Source organism: Gymnoscopelus microlampas (assembly GCF_963454915.1).
Source record: "Gymnoscopelus microlampas genome assembly, chromosome: 11".
Classification (NCBI taxonomy): Eukaryota; Metazoa; Chordata; class Actinopteri; order Myctophiformes; family Myctophidae; genus Gymnoscopelus; species Gymnoscopelus microlampas.
Window position 1 is genome coordinate 35,899,678 of NC_139948.1, and position 13,515 is coordinate 35,913,192.

The 13,515-nt window shown below is 42.1% G+C and overlaps 1 protein-coding gene across 4 annotated transcripts; it reads left to right on the forward strand.

Moving 5' to 3' along the window:
- Nucleotides 1-2,746: 2,746 nt before the first annotated feature.
- elavl3 (ELAV like neuron-specific RNA binding protein 3) lies at nt 2,747-10,110 on the forward strand (the record flags this gene model as incomplete). Of its 4 annotated transcripts, none has more annotated exons than XM_084072659.1 (6): nt 2,747-3,502; nt 3,606-3,709; nt 6,739-6,892; nt 7,381-7,606; nt 8,972-9,010; nt 9,762-10,110. In XM_084072659.1, the coding sequence occupies exons 1-6, from the start codon at nt 3,298-3,300 to the stop codon at nt 10,108-10,110; spliced, it is 1,077 nt and encodes a 358-aa protein (XP_083928785.1). In that variant the 5' UTR covers nt 2,747-3,297. The 4 variants fall into 4 exon arrangements, with proteins under 4 accessions (XP_083928785.1, XP_083928786.1, XP_083928783.1 ...); XM_084072660.1 differs by having other exon boundaries at nt 9,783-10,110; XM_084072657.1 differs by lacking the exon at nt 8,972-9,010.
- Nucleotides 10,111-13,515: the final 3,405 nt, after the last annotated feature.

The following is a 13,515-nucleotide window of genomic DNA, read 5'->3' on the forward strand; positions in this document are numbered from 1 at the left end:
TATCCATTGGCGTTTACGGTATTTATGATTAGTTTGTAAGATGGATCGGATGTAACAGTACCATTTTTAAAAACGGGTGTCAAGAAACTTCAACAACACCCACCAGTCCTCTCTTTTTCTACATGATAATCTGAATTTTAAATGCAGTTAGTGTCAGTCAATCTGTGTAGCCGGCCTCCCCTCAACTGTCTCTGTGAATTATATAACGTCTACACTGTGCTCTGAGGATAGTGGTTTGTCATGCCGAGGTTTATTTCAGTTTGAGTCACATTTGTTCTAATGTGGAGTTGTCATATTAGGGACACATTGAAAATAGCTATTTTTTACAGTACAGTATCTGAGCTAATATTGCATATCGTTGCTGTCGGATGGAAACCTCATATGTCCAAAACTGTTACTTTTCAGGATTCCAATTTAAAATTGGCAAAAAAAGCAGGTCTACATCGTGTCACATCGTGAGGTGTTTTGAGCATGTAGATCTGCTATTTTTGCTACTTTTGTGTGACGCTGTAGTATGATGAAGTAAGGCATTCATTTACAAAAATAACCCATAAAAAGTTGGAATATGGAGATAAGAGATTTATGTCTGAGAACAATGATATCATTATATATACACATTTCATTTTTTTCCTATATGTATTAATCATACCAATTAGTACAGAGACACCTGCATATATGAATACCGTTGCACACAGATAAGCAAGCATGTGAACTATTCACCATCATATTCATATGATTAATAGCCGTTCTACTAGTCAGTGCCTTTGTGCACAGGTTTTAGCTTAAAGCGTTTTATTTTTAGCAGTTTTTGTCATTTTTCACACTGTTCCACTTCTTTTCTCTGTGTGACGTTCTCACCATGTCAACATTAATTTGACTTAAAGATAACCTCCTGATTCACACATATATACATACACACACACACATACGTGCACGCGTATGTGTGCACGCTCTCCAACACACAAGGACACGGCGCTCATTCAGGCATTAGAGGAGGTGTTACCTGGACAACTTGAGTGGAGGTCATGCTCAAAGCGAGAAGGCAGGTTAGAGCCCTGCAATCCACACAGGGATTTGAGAATAGCTTCAAAGCAACACATGCTTTTAAGGCTATGTGATCATACTGGAGATGGAAAATATAGCCCGATGGTTACAACAAAAGGGACTAGTGCACCAATAAGAGGAAGCTAAACTCCTGTAGATGTGATGGACCTGAACCAAATGTAGAAATGTATTTTCGGTGTTCTCTCTGCATTGTTTGTTTGTTTGTCTGTGGTAATTTTAGCTGGAGGGAATACTGTCATACCTCCAAAAAACACATACTAAAAAGGACTATATTCACTGTAGGTGTAGACATCCTTTAATGATGTCTAGGTGCCATTCAACTCAGTGCTTCCTTCACAACAGAAAATCTTAAATAATTCTTCTATAGAAGACGGTTTAATTAAGTCCCTGGACTAAAGATACTTTGGTCTACCTTTTGAGACCCCATGAGATTTATGGGAGATTCATTTAGCCCCACTGACAGACACAACCAGCTGTGAGACAGCAGCCACAACTCATTTTCTAGAAACCAGCATAATAATTCACCTTTGGACCACACTATGAGTAATACACGGCACAGTGCATGTAATAATGTTGTGTTTTTAGACACTGTGTTAACTATGCAAAATACCACAAGGCTTACCACAACTGGCTCACCTTTACAGGTTCTCGCCCCTACACCATCGGTGAGTCAGTCTCCTTCTTTTTCTCGCTCAAGGCACCTTCCTCCAAACTGGGCCTGAGTTGAGTGGCTTCTTTAGGTTTATAAATGGACACACCCCATCCTCGCTGTTTAGTTGATTATCTATATATTGTATCTGTTACATGGATATAAAAAAAAGAAACTAGCATTTTGTTTCAAAGATAAAATAATCTTATCCACATTATGCTTTAAAAATTGCATAGTTACATTCAGTCAGTCAACATTTTGACAGGTAAAATACAATAAATAAAAACAGCTATAACACTGTGAAAGTAGATACATTTAGATGAATCCATAAATGCAATTACATCGACTTCTTCTTCTTTTTCTTAAACATTTGATGTTCAACCTTGAAAATAGTATACAACTAAACACTTTCAACTTCAATCAGGCACTTTGTCCATATTGCTCATTGGACTAAGGACTTTCACATCAGCATGCTGGAGATATCATTTTTTATAACTTGTTTTGAGGTTTAAGTGTTATCTCCTCTCATTAATGTTGAAGGGATGCGTCCTTATATTTGTGTTGGTTAAATTATTCTTGTATGGGGAGGTTTGTCCTTGAATTCAATAATACACTCTACTTCGTTTGAAGGTAAATGGATGATCAAATCTATAATGGTGACGTGGAGGTGAAATGAATGCAACAAATAAAACAACATGTTTTAAGTTTAACGGGGTAATTCACAATTTCATCACATTGAGCAGCCATACAGACTGTCCAGTGTCGGCAGTATCAAGGCTTACAATGAAAGAAGTCATAGAGGGACAGAGAACTGGGTGTTGAATGAGAGGTCTGGAAACAGGGAAGAAAAGTAGAGCAGGAAGTTTTGTTTCTGCCGCTGCACACAGACGTTCCTTGAGAATCCCCAGTGGATCGAATGAAGCAACATGGTGTACACCAAGGCAACGCATAAAACACACTGCCATTGCGCACTAGCCCACACTCAAACTCACTTGCGAGAAAAGTAAAGGAAACCAAACAAAACTAGCTGAGCATCCCAAAAGTAATCCCAAATGATTTTATTCCAAAGTCATATTCCTTATTTATGAATAAACCTGATTGATGTTATGCTGCCTTGTCTGTAACAGAACTCCCCCACTGGCCCAATACGCCACCATTACGATCATCCCTTAGTCTGTATAATGATGCGATGGCGTTTGACCCTGAAGAGAGTTGGGGGAGGGGACAGAAAAAAAGGGAAAGGGACTGTGACATCTGCAGGACCAGAGGCAGGGAGTGAGGAGGAAAGAGGGGGAGATGGGGGCAGGGAAATTGTCTGTGTTGCGTGTATGGCAAATCAGACCCTGTTTCCTATTCCCTGCAAGCAACGCTGATTCCTGACCTTTTCTTGTCATGACAATGACAAAGTGGAGAGGCTGTGCATATGTGTGATTTATGTACATGTGCCCGTATTATATATTAGCTCATTATTAAATAGGGCATGTGCACATTTCCATTGCGACCTAACCACTATTTCCCACTTCCAATGTCTATTTGTGAGTGAGATCTAATTCCACCCTTCTCCTCAGCAGATAATCAGTACCATGGAAACCCAGGTGTCCAACGGTCCGAGCGGAACCAGTCTGCCTAACGGCCCAGTCATCAGCACCAATGGTGCCACAGATGATAGCAAGACCAATCTCATCGTCAATTATCTGCCTCAGAACATGACCCAGGAGGAGTTCAAAAGTCTGTTTGGTAGCATCGGAGAGATCGAGTCCTGCAAACTAGTTAGAGACAAGATAACAGGTGCGTGCCGTATTTGATACACATGTTGCTATTTACTGCACTGCGTTTTCATGACGAATTGTTCCAGAGAAAGACTGATGTTCTTATGTATCCTTGTCTCCAGGTCAAAGTTTGGGTTATGGCTTTGTAAACTATGTGGATCCCAATGATGCAGATAAGGCCATCAACACACTCAATGGTCTAAAACTTCAGACCAAAACAATCAAGGTAAGAGGCCCTCTACTCTCCCCCTCCTTCATCTACATACTTGACTTCTCTCTATCCTCTCACCCTCGTACTCATCCTCTGATTCAACACAGCGTGGAAAGACGAAAGAAAGGAAGTGGGGATTCTGTAGCAAGAGGCAGAGACAGACGTGACAGAGGGAAGGGGGGTGGGCGCGTGGTCGAGGGCAGCAGTGGCAGGAACAAAGGAAGCAACAGAATTGGAAGAAAGAGAAGGAGAGAGTGGAGGTCAGAAAGCAAGGGGCGGGCAGCACGCAGAGGTGATTGTGATGGAAATGTAATTAGGAAGCCTGACTGTGGGGCAGCAGGGTCAGTCCAGGTTACCCCATCTGCCTGCAATCTGGGCTAATTAGGGGCCGTCTTTGTCCCGAAATCAGATGAGGGGTAAAGGCTGGGTGGGGCAGATTAAACACTGCTGCCTCCCCTCCCCCCACCTGATCAAAGTGGATCAAAGATCGTGACAAAGCACAGGATTGAGAAATCGAATCTCTGAAAGACCAGAGCAGGAGATCCTGGAGCAGCTGTCCATGGATAAGGAACTTATTGACTCATGGCTTATCATACAACAAGCAATTGACATGTTACACAGAAACAAATACAGCAAGTCTATAGCTGTATTTGGGAATAGTCAAATGAATTGATGTACTGTAGCTTATATATTTATGGATAAAATAAATATTCAATATGATTATTCTAAAGTATCGGTGGTAGCACTTATGCTATATTGGCAATTATATTAATTAATCAGGCTTAGTGTGTCTGTTATTACACCATTTGCTCCACAATTAATTCTTCACTAAAGCACAAACAGCCACAGTTGAAAATGTTACCCCTAGTCCTACGTGATCTTTGCAGACATTTTGTAGATTATGACAAAGCAAATATCCGATTTTTCGCATGAAGCCTCAATAGAGAATGGCGAGGGGTAGGGGGGAGGTGGGGGGGCATCGGAGGGCGTAGCTTGGGGAGCAGAATGCCAATGACGGGATTAGAGGCCATATGGGCTGCAGGCACCATCTGCACTGTGGGAGCGACAGGGAGAGGGTTAATTATAGGGCAGTCTCTGCTCCCCGAATGCAGCAACTCCCCCGACTCCTACCAGAACACCCTAATCACTGCACCACACAACCCTCCCTCTGATGCACAGTCTGTCTGTGCGCACAATGCACACACTCTGGTGCTCAGTACTGAACCCAGCGACGCATTGTTTGTTTAATAAGTAATATGCTGTCTCTTCATGTTTATATCACAACGGCCCATGTGAGACTTAAACCACATGAACCCTAGCGCCGCTATTCTGGGACTAACATCCAGCAAAAATAGCAAATCTACAAGCTCACAATGTGTAGCAAAGATATTTGGTGCCTGTAGAGGGGGGAGGGAAAGCTGAAGGCCTAGTATAGAGCCCTGGGGGACTCCGGTCAACTGAGTGTAGGGTTTTAAGTGGTTAAAATATTATGTGTCACTGTATACTGTATGTATCAGAATTATTTGAATTTTGGCACACTTTGGCATCATCCCTGCCATATCTACGGTCCAGTGCATTCGAGTCAGGTGGTGTTTATAAAATGAGCGAGCCGAGTGTGTTTTTATGAGTTGTTGTCAAGGACCCTGCCTGTCTTGTGATGTATTTACATTGTTTGCTGGTTGCCAGTGGAGCTGTTCTCCCCTAGAGGTCGGAGACAAAGGCAGGAGGCACGGGAGGGGTGGTGGTGGTGGTGGTGAGGGGGGGGGGGGAGGGGGGGGGCAGATCAGCCTATCTCAGACAACACTCACACTCTCTTCCTCCGTCAGACACAAACACAACACTCCCAACAATGCTCAGAGTCACACTATCTATCATACACATGCTCACTCGCTCCCATTCACACACACATGAATATGCATGGATTCACAAGCAATCACACTCGCACCATATCCTCTCTCTAGAACACTAAAATGTACTCAAAAGTAGGCACCAACAATAAATCACAAAACAGAGACACAGTGGCACCAGAAAACAGCATTGCACTAATGAACCAGCTAGTAATGGCGCTGATGTTGGTTGTACATGTAAACATGTATCATCGACGTGGGGGAAAGTGGATCTGTAGGCGTCTGATTGTCTGTGACAGAGTGGGTGAGAGCTCAAAGACACTGCAGAACACTTTAGTTTCCGTTGGCTGAGGGGGAAAAAAATGAATCAGGGAGATTATTTTTCTGCGGACAAGACAAGCGTAGGATACACCGGAAAGGTTAAGTGTAAAAATAAAATGTGATTAATAAGCAACTCCTGGGGGGCTACCATGAAATGTAATGGTTAGAGCGCAATGGTCCCTGTTTGATTCCGGGTGGGGGACCTGCGTTGCTTTCCTGTCTCTCTACTGTCCTGTCTACAATAAGACACGTTGGAACTTTGTTGAGAGAGGTGCTATATAAAAAATGTTATTGCCCAGGAATGCAATTGCAAAAGAAAAGAAAAATGCAATTCCATTCTTCATATACTGTATCTATGTATACATATACAGTGTGTGTGTGTGTGTGTGTGTGTGTGTGTGTGTGTGTGTGTGTGTGTGTGTGTGTGTGTGTGTGTGTGTGTAAATATATATATACACACGCACGCACGCGTGCATGTGTGTGTGCGTGTGTGTGCATGTGTGTGTGTGTGTGTGTGTGTGTGTGTGTGTGTGTGTGTAAATATATATGCACGCACGCACGCACGCACGCACGCACGCACGCACGCACGCACGCACGCACGCACGCACGCACGCACGCACGCACGCACGCACGCACGCACGCACGCACGCACGCACGCACGCACGCACGCACACACACACACACACACACACACACACACACACACACACACACACACACACACACACACACACACACACACACACACACACACACACACACACACACACACACACACACACACAGGTCTCCAGATGGAATCAAACTGAAACAACTTGCAATGAAGTAGCCAACCGAGCTGGTACAGAATGTGTCTGATTCCTTGCTGTGCTGTAGGTATCGTACGCCCGGCCAAGCTCGGCTTCCATTCGTGATGCCAACCTTTATGTGAGTGGTCTCCCCAAGACCATGAGCCAGAAAGACATGGAACAGCTGTTCTCCCAGTACGGTCGCATCATCACATCCCGAATCCTCGTGGACCAAGTCACAGGTACAGCCTTTAGCTAGCTTACATGGTGTGACTCTACTGCAGGGGTGGGCAGCCTCCTCTTTTTGATCTACCAGGGGATGAGATTATTATTGTTTAATGTGCAAAAAGAAAATCTCCCCAGAAAGTTAAAATGGATCTTACTGTTTGTCATTCATATTAAATTATTGACTCCTTCTTTGTAGTTGCTATTTTTGAATTATTGACTTTTGTATTCTAATTCTAATTAACAGCTTTATGATGAATTATTAAGGTGTTTTCACTGTCTGCCTGGCTGATCATGCAGGCCAGGCTGGCCAGCCATAAAAAATGGCTAAGTGACCATGTGCCCGAAAAGGTTGCCTACCCCTGCACTACTGCCTGTTTCACTGGGGGCATTACAGTTAGCCCAGGCCATGCATGACCATGTGACTAGCCAGTGAGTCAGTTCAGTCTTACCATCCCAACCACCCCAGGTACTAACATTGGCCTGTTTTCTGAAACCGGAGCAGGCGTATCGCGAGGAGTGGGCTTCATCCGGTTTGACAAGCGAAACGAGGCGGAGGAAGCCATCAAGGGTCTGAACGGGCAGAAACCCCTGGGTGCTGCAGAACCCATCACTGTCAAGTTCGCCAACAATCCCAGCCAGAAGACAGGACAGGCCTTATTGACCCAACTGTACCAGACGGCTGCCCGCCGATACACAGGCCCTCTGCACCACCAGACTCAACGTTTCAGGTACTGCCGCTTCCACACCAACTATTACAACCATGTCAAAGCCAGCCCATCCTCCAATACAAGAACTGCACTGTAAAGAATAGATGTTGTTGAAGCATGTAATCAAATGTAATTGTTCTGTGCTGGGTCTTCGAAGCCAAGTCAGTCTGCTAATGCGAATCAAAACCACCATGCCATCGATTCAATGATTATTTTTTTAGAACTTGTGACAAAAAATGCATGTGAGAAGGAAGATATTATGCGAATAATATGACTTATTAAATCTACTGTTTTGATATTAGTTGTGTGAACATCTTACAGTTTGCTCTACAGTTACATATATAACTTTAATATTTTGAAAGTTGCTTCAGATGAGAAATCTTCATTTGCACAGAAAGAAGTCAAATTATGGACTAGAAGGTTTCACAGCATGGGGGATAATTTTGTAGTACGGTAATTTAAAAAAAAAGTCACTGTGTACCATCTGAAATAACTTCAATTTCATCTGTCACTGGTTTAGTTAAGTGAATACATTATAAACTGTGTTATTTCTTCACAATGAAGCATTTATGAAGCCAAAACTATGGAATGTAAGTCAAAGCAACCGATTGAGTTGTCTCAAAGACATTAGAAAAGTTCATGACATTTCTTTTTACAGTGATAGAGTGAGCTCTGTGGCACTTACTGTATCTTTTTCCCTCTCACTTTTTCTTTTAAATTGCAGTATCATCCCTCCATTTGGAAAGGGACCAGATTCAAATAACGGCACAAAACCAATGTAAGAGACCACATTTTGCCAACCCTAATAAAAACTAAAGTGCCACAAATCTTGGTTTAAAAAGAATCATACTGACCCTTTAAACTCTGAGAGTAGATGTACATGTGCAGTATATTAATTATACACCAGGATGTGATCACATCTACACTGCTCAATTTAAACTGGTTTTAAATTGAGATTCAAATATGTGTCTAATATCAAATATATCATGCTAGCTGACTTGTGGTTGTAAATAAGGGGCTTAAGATGGCACAGTTTTGACTGTATACTGACAAAATGATAACAGGTTATCACAGATTGTAACATTATTAAGGAGAGAGATTCTATATTAACCACATATTAGAAGCAGCAGCTAAAGATATGTGCATGACCACAACAAAGGACACAGATAAAGTAGATTTTCTTACATTAAAGTGGAAATCTATCCACTATTGGGGATTGCTGCACCATCACTTTGTGATTGGCTGATTTGGCGCTGTTTGCAGTGAAGGCTGCCCTCTGGAGGCCAGCAGTTGAAGGAGCTGCATGTTGAACTGAAAAGCCCTCCCTTCCTTGTAGATCTCACTACTAACTTCTCCATCCCCTTCATTCTCCCTCTTGCGTTGCAGACTCGACAATTTACTAAACGCCAGCTACGGAGTCAAGAGGTAATTTACAAAGGTGTACTTTCAAAAGCATCCACGCCGAAACAAAACAAAAACAAAAACAAAAACAACCCTCAAACAAAGCGCCCGGAATACAACCTGCTGACTTCATCATCTAAAAATTAAGACATTTCCTTGTTCACATTGCCCGGTGCCCAATCACATACAGTAAACAAGCCAAACGTACAAACTACTGTTGTAGGCTTCTAACAGCAGGGTATTCTGGCATGGCTTTGTTTTAACCTTTTTCGTTCTTTTGTTTTGATTAATTGAACTGATTTCTATGTATTTCTTTTATGAACTAACATTGTCAATTTCAGTTGCTTTAATGTCTAATTTCTTTTCCCACCAGCATGGACATACCAGATTCCGTTTGCGTCTCCTCTGTTTGCGCCAGTTTTTTCTGTATGATTTGATTCCAATTTGCTTTTCATCCCCCTCTCTAGGTTTCTGTGTTTTTGTTCGATATTGTGACTTCTTTTCCGTTGAACATTGTGATGTGTCTGATTCTTGCAGAGGCTTTTGGTCAGCAGAGAATTATGACTAAAATATGCAGTATGTGTGTATATGTGGGCGTTCGGTGTGTCATTTCGGGTGAAAGCAGGTAGTTTGGAGCCACTGTGGCGCCCACACGTATATCTATCTACTTGGGGATGGAGACTCCATACCCAACATCCAGAAAGCTTTATGGGTTCTAACAGACAGTATAGAGTGGTGAATGCTGCGTGGAACTTCAGAATGACACCCATGGTAGTTCTCCTTCTCTCCTTCCCAGATTCTCGCCCATCACCATCGACAGCATGACCAGCCTGGCGGGCGTCAACCTCACCGGTCCCACCGGAGCCGGCTGGTGCATCTTTGTCTACAACCTGTCCCCCGAGGCGGACGAGAGCGTCCTGTGGCAGCTCTTTGGGCCCTTCGGGGCCGTCACCAACGTCAAGGTCATCCGTGACTTCACCACCAACAAATGTAAGGGCTTTGGCTTCGTCACCATGACCAACTACGACGAGGCGGCCATGGCCATCGCTAGCCTCAACGGCTATCGCCTGGGCGACCGCGTGCTGCAGGTGTCCTTCAAGACCAGCAAGCAGCACAAAGCCTGAGCGAGAGAAAGAGAGAGTGTGAGAGAGAGAGAGGGAGAGAGAGGGAGAGAGAGAGAGAGCGAGAGAGAGAGAGAGGAGTTGCTGGTGCCAGCACTTCACCCTGCAGGGAGAGTATATGAGCTCCCTGTGCCAACACTCTACATGGGCCTGGACTGACTCTCTCTGACACACATTCATGACATATTATACGATCACGTACACATGACGCATACACGGACACATACACGCAAACACAATCAAACACATCCATACGCAAAAACATAACACAAGTCAGAGTTTAAAAACAAAAAATACACTAGTAGAGTTTTTCTTTTCTCTTTAGACAACATGCTAGTCTTTCCCTACATTTGCCTGGATTGAATTAGTAGGGCTATACGTAGTTGGTTTTTCGGAGGCAGGGGTGAGAGACCGAAGCGAGGGAGACAGTCTAACGAATGTGACAGAGAATGTGTGCCGAGTGCTTTGATTGAATTCAGGCAAATAATGACAAACTGCTGAACAAAATGATCAAAAATCTAAATGAACGAATATGTGCAATTTACCCAAACACTTACCCTACCATCTCTCCCCATTATCTTGCTGGAGAGGATGTAGTCACTTTTTTACACTTGGGCATTTTGAATCAGTGATTTTTTTAGATCAAAGAAAAATTAATTAAAAAACAGTGTTCTCTTATATACGTATATTAAAATATAACTATATATTCAATATTTAAGGTGGTTATAATAGCCGAGTATGTAAGCATTTTCTAGAAACTTTGACTACTGTTTCCTGACTGCATTAGGTGGTGCCTAGTTTCTCTACCCTATGCGAGCTTATAAGCTCAGAGCCAATATTATTTAGGTTAGCTAATGGATACTGGCCACAGAATTTAATAGCCTGAAGGCCATCAGAATCATGCTTCATTTATACTCCGTTTCATGACGAGGTATAAATCAGGCTTCACTATATTTCCCTCACTTTATTTGGTCTCACACCAAAAGACACGGCGACAGTACGCATACTGTACATTTATCATCAAAATGCACATTTAACATGGTTCAATTATCAACTATAAGTATACAAGGGGGGGGAGGGGGGAAGAGCCCTGTAATTTCAAACTCTGTATCCAATCTACAGAATGTTTTCCACCACAAGCTGTCTGTGAACTTAGAGCGTTGTGGCTGTATTCCCACGTTGACAGTGTTCATTTGCGTATCTAGGGAGCTAGGGAGAGCTGGGTGTAAAGGGAAACCCATTCACCAAAAGACAGCAAACTTTAACGTAAAATACCGGTGTTACCATTCGATCACTGTACCTCAGTATTATACATCGGACCATTCTCTTTTGCATGGCTTTGATGTACTGATATGGGGTGAGGTCTCATAATAACACATGCCATACTGTATAGTGGCTTCCGTAATATTAAACAGATTCCAATCCCAACGTAATCTCTATTGTTCCAACAGAATGCTATGAATTCAGAAACGCTGTACAATGAACTTGTTCCTGTTTATTACCGGACACAGGAAAGAAATGTCCATGCTAAATTCACAGTCCAGGATTATGGCTTCCAACTGACAAGGACATCTGTCAGCAGGATATTAGTTCCAAAATAACTGCGATGCGGTGTTCTGCAGAAAGTAGCTTCTCTGAGTCACATATGCTCCAGGCAGGCCCAAGGTAGCACAGAAATAATAGAGATGAGCACATACACCTACCGTATATATTAATCTACAGCACCGGTATTTTACTTTAAACTAACGCTCCCAAGAAAAGGTCACAGTTTTACATTTCAGCTGAAAATTTGACTGCTCTATAATTCCAACCTGCATAGAGCAGATAGAGAGGACTGCAGTTCCAATTACTGAACACTTGAGACTGATTTAGAGTCATGGGTGTGAGCAATGTTACCTGGCAATGATCTCATTATTATCATTGAGCCTTAGAGGAGACAGTCTGTTACCAATTCCTCCAGCTTTGCTAAATGCTCCTTAGTTTCATTTAAACTCCTTCCACTCTATCAAAGGCTTCCCAGAACGAGCTTTTAACTCACTCCTGCCATCCTAGTAGATGATTGTACAAAATCAGACTTTCATACAGTGTCGAAAATATATTTGCTTTGGACATGTTTGGCACTACCACCAAAATAGCATTTCTCAAAATATCCCCAACCCAGTTGCATGGAAATTATTTATGGCACCCTTGATAAAACATTTAAGACCAACTACAACCTGTCTTGCTGAACTGTCTGTTAGAGACCTGACTTAAGATGTGTACCAAGGGGAGAGCAATTGTCTTCTAATATTGAGACATCTGCACATGATAATAGATGAAATAAGGTCAACTGTAAGCCTAATTTATATTTGGCAAGCGACACCGTCGTGACGAAGTATAAATTAGACTATAGTCAAGACATTCTTGCTTTTCTAAATGACGCTGTGTTAGCCAAAGAGGATGTCGATCTCTTTGAAAGGATTACATTAGAGATAAATCTATTTTTATACATACAAAAGAACAAGACCTTGTGCTGAATTTTTACAGATTCTTAAGCTTGGAAAAAATTGGGACATCGCATGGCTTTATATTAAACCCTCTGATCTTTGCAGAGAGAGGGCAAACAAGGCATGTGGTGTAAGGGTGGGGATTTAGGGAGGGGGCGAAGGAAAGTTGTATCTCATACAAACTTAACTGTTTTACCATATCGAACTGATTTAAATTGTCTTAAATGAAAACAAATTTGATGTAAAAAAAAACAAAAAAGGTAGAAAAAAAGGCAAAATTAAACAGTTAGGGGGTATAACCTGACAGACACATCTGAGTGTGTAGACACACTCGTATCTCCTGTCCTGAGGTAGTGTACAGTGTTGCTTCAATGATAGTGCAGTGAAGTCAAGTGCTTTGACTTGTGAGTCCCAGAAACAGCTGCAGTGAGCCAGGCTCATTGCCCAGCTGGAAAAAACAAATCAATGACTGCTTGCAAACAGAAACATTAAAGACAGTTTCATATATTATCCAGATTCTTATTGAACATCGATTACAAATATGTATGATTAAATTAAAATTGATTTTATTTTAGCCAAAGAATTGTGTTGCAAGCCAGTACCAAGTAGGATAAATTGAGATTAGCTATATTATCTTCCCCAAGTTATTGCTCTATGAATCTTTGTCATTTATTGAATGGGGACCCTCTATAATTTTTGTTATCATTATTATTTAATATCTTAGTTGTGCATATCAGTTGACATTTTGTAGCCTAAAAATCACCATACTAAACGCGAACTAATATCACTAGACTGAATTAAATAGAAGCAAGCAATCCCATTTGCATGTTTTTCAGAAATGTCAGTTAATGAAAAAGGCATATTTCAAAACCATAATGGTGATGGATCAATTCATATCTTGGCAAAGGAAAAATATTATGCA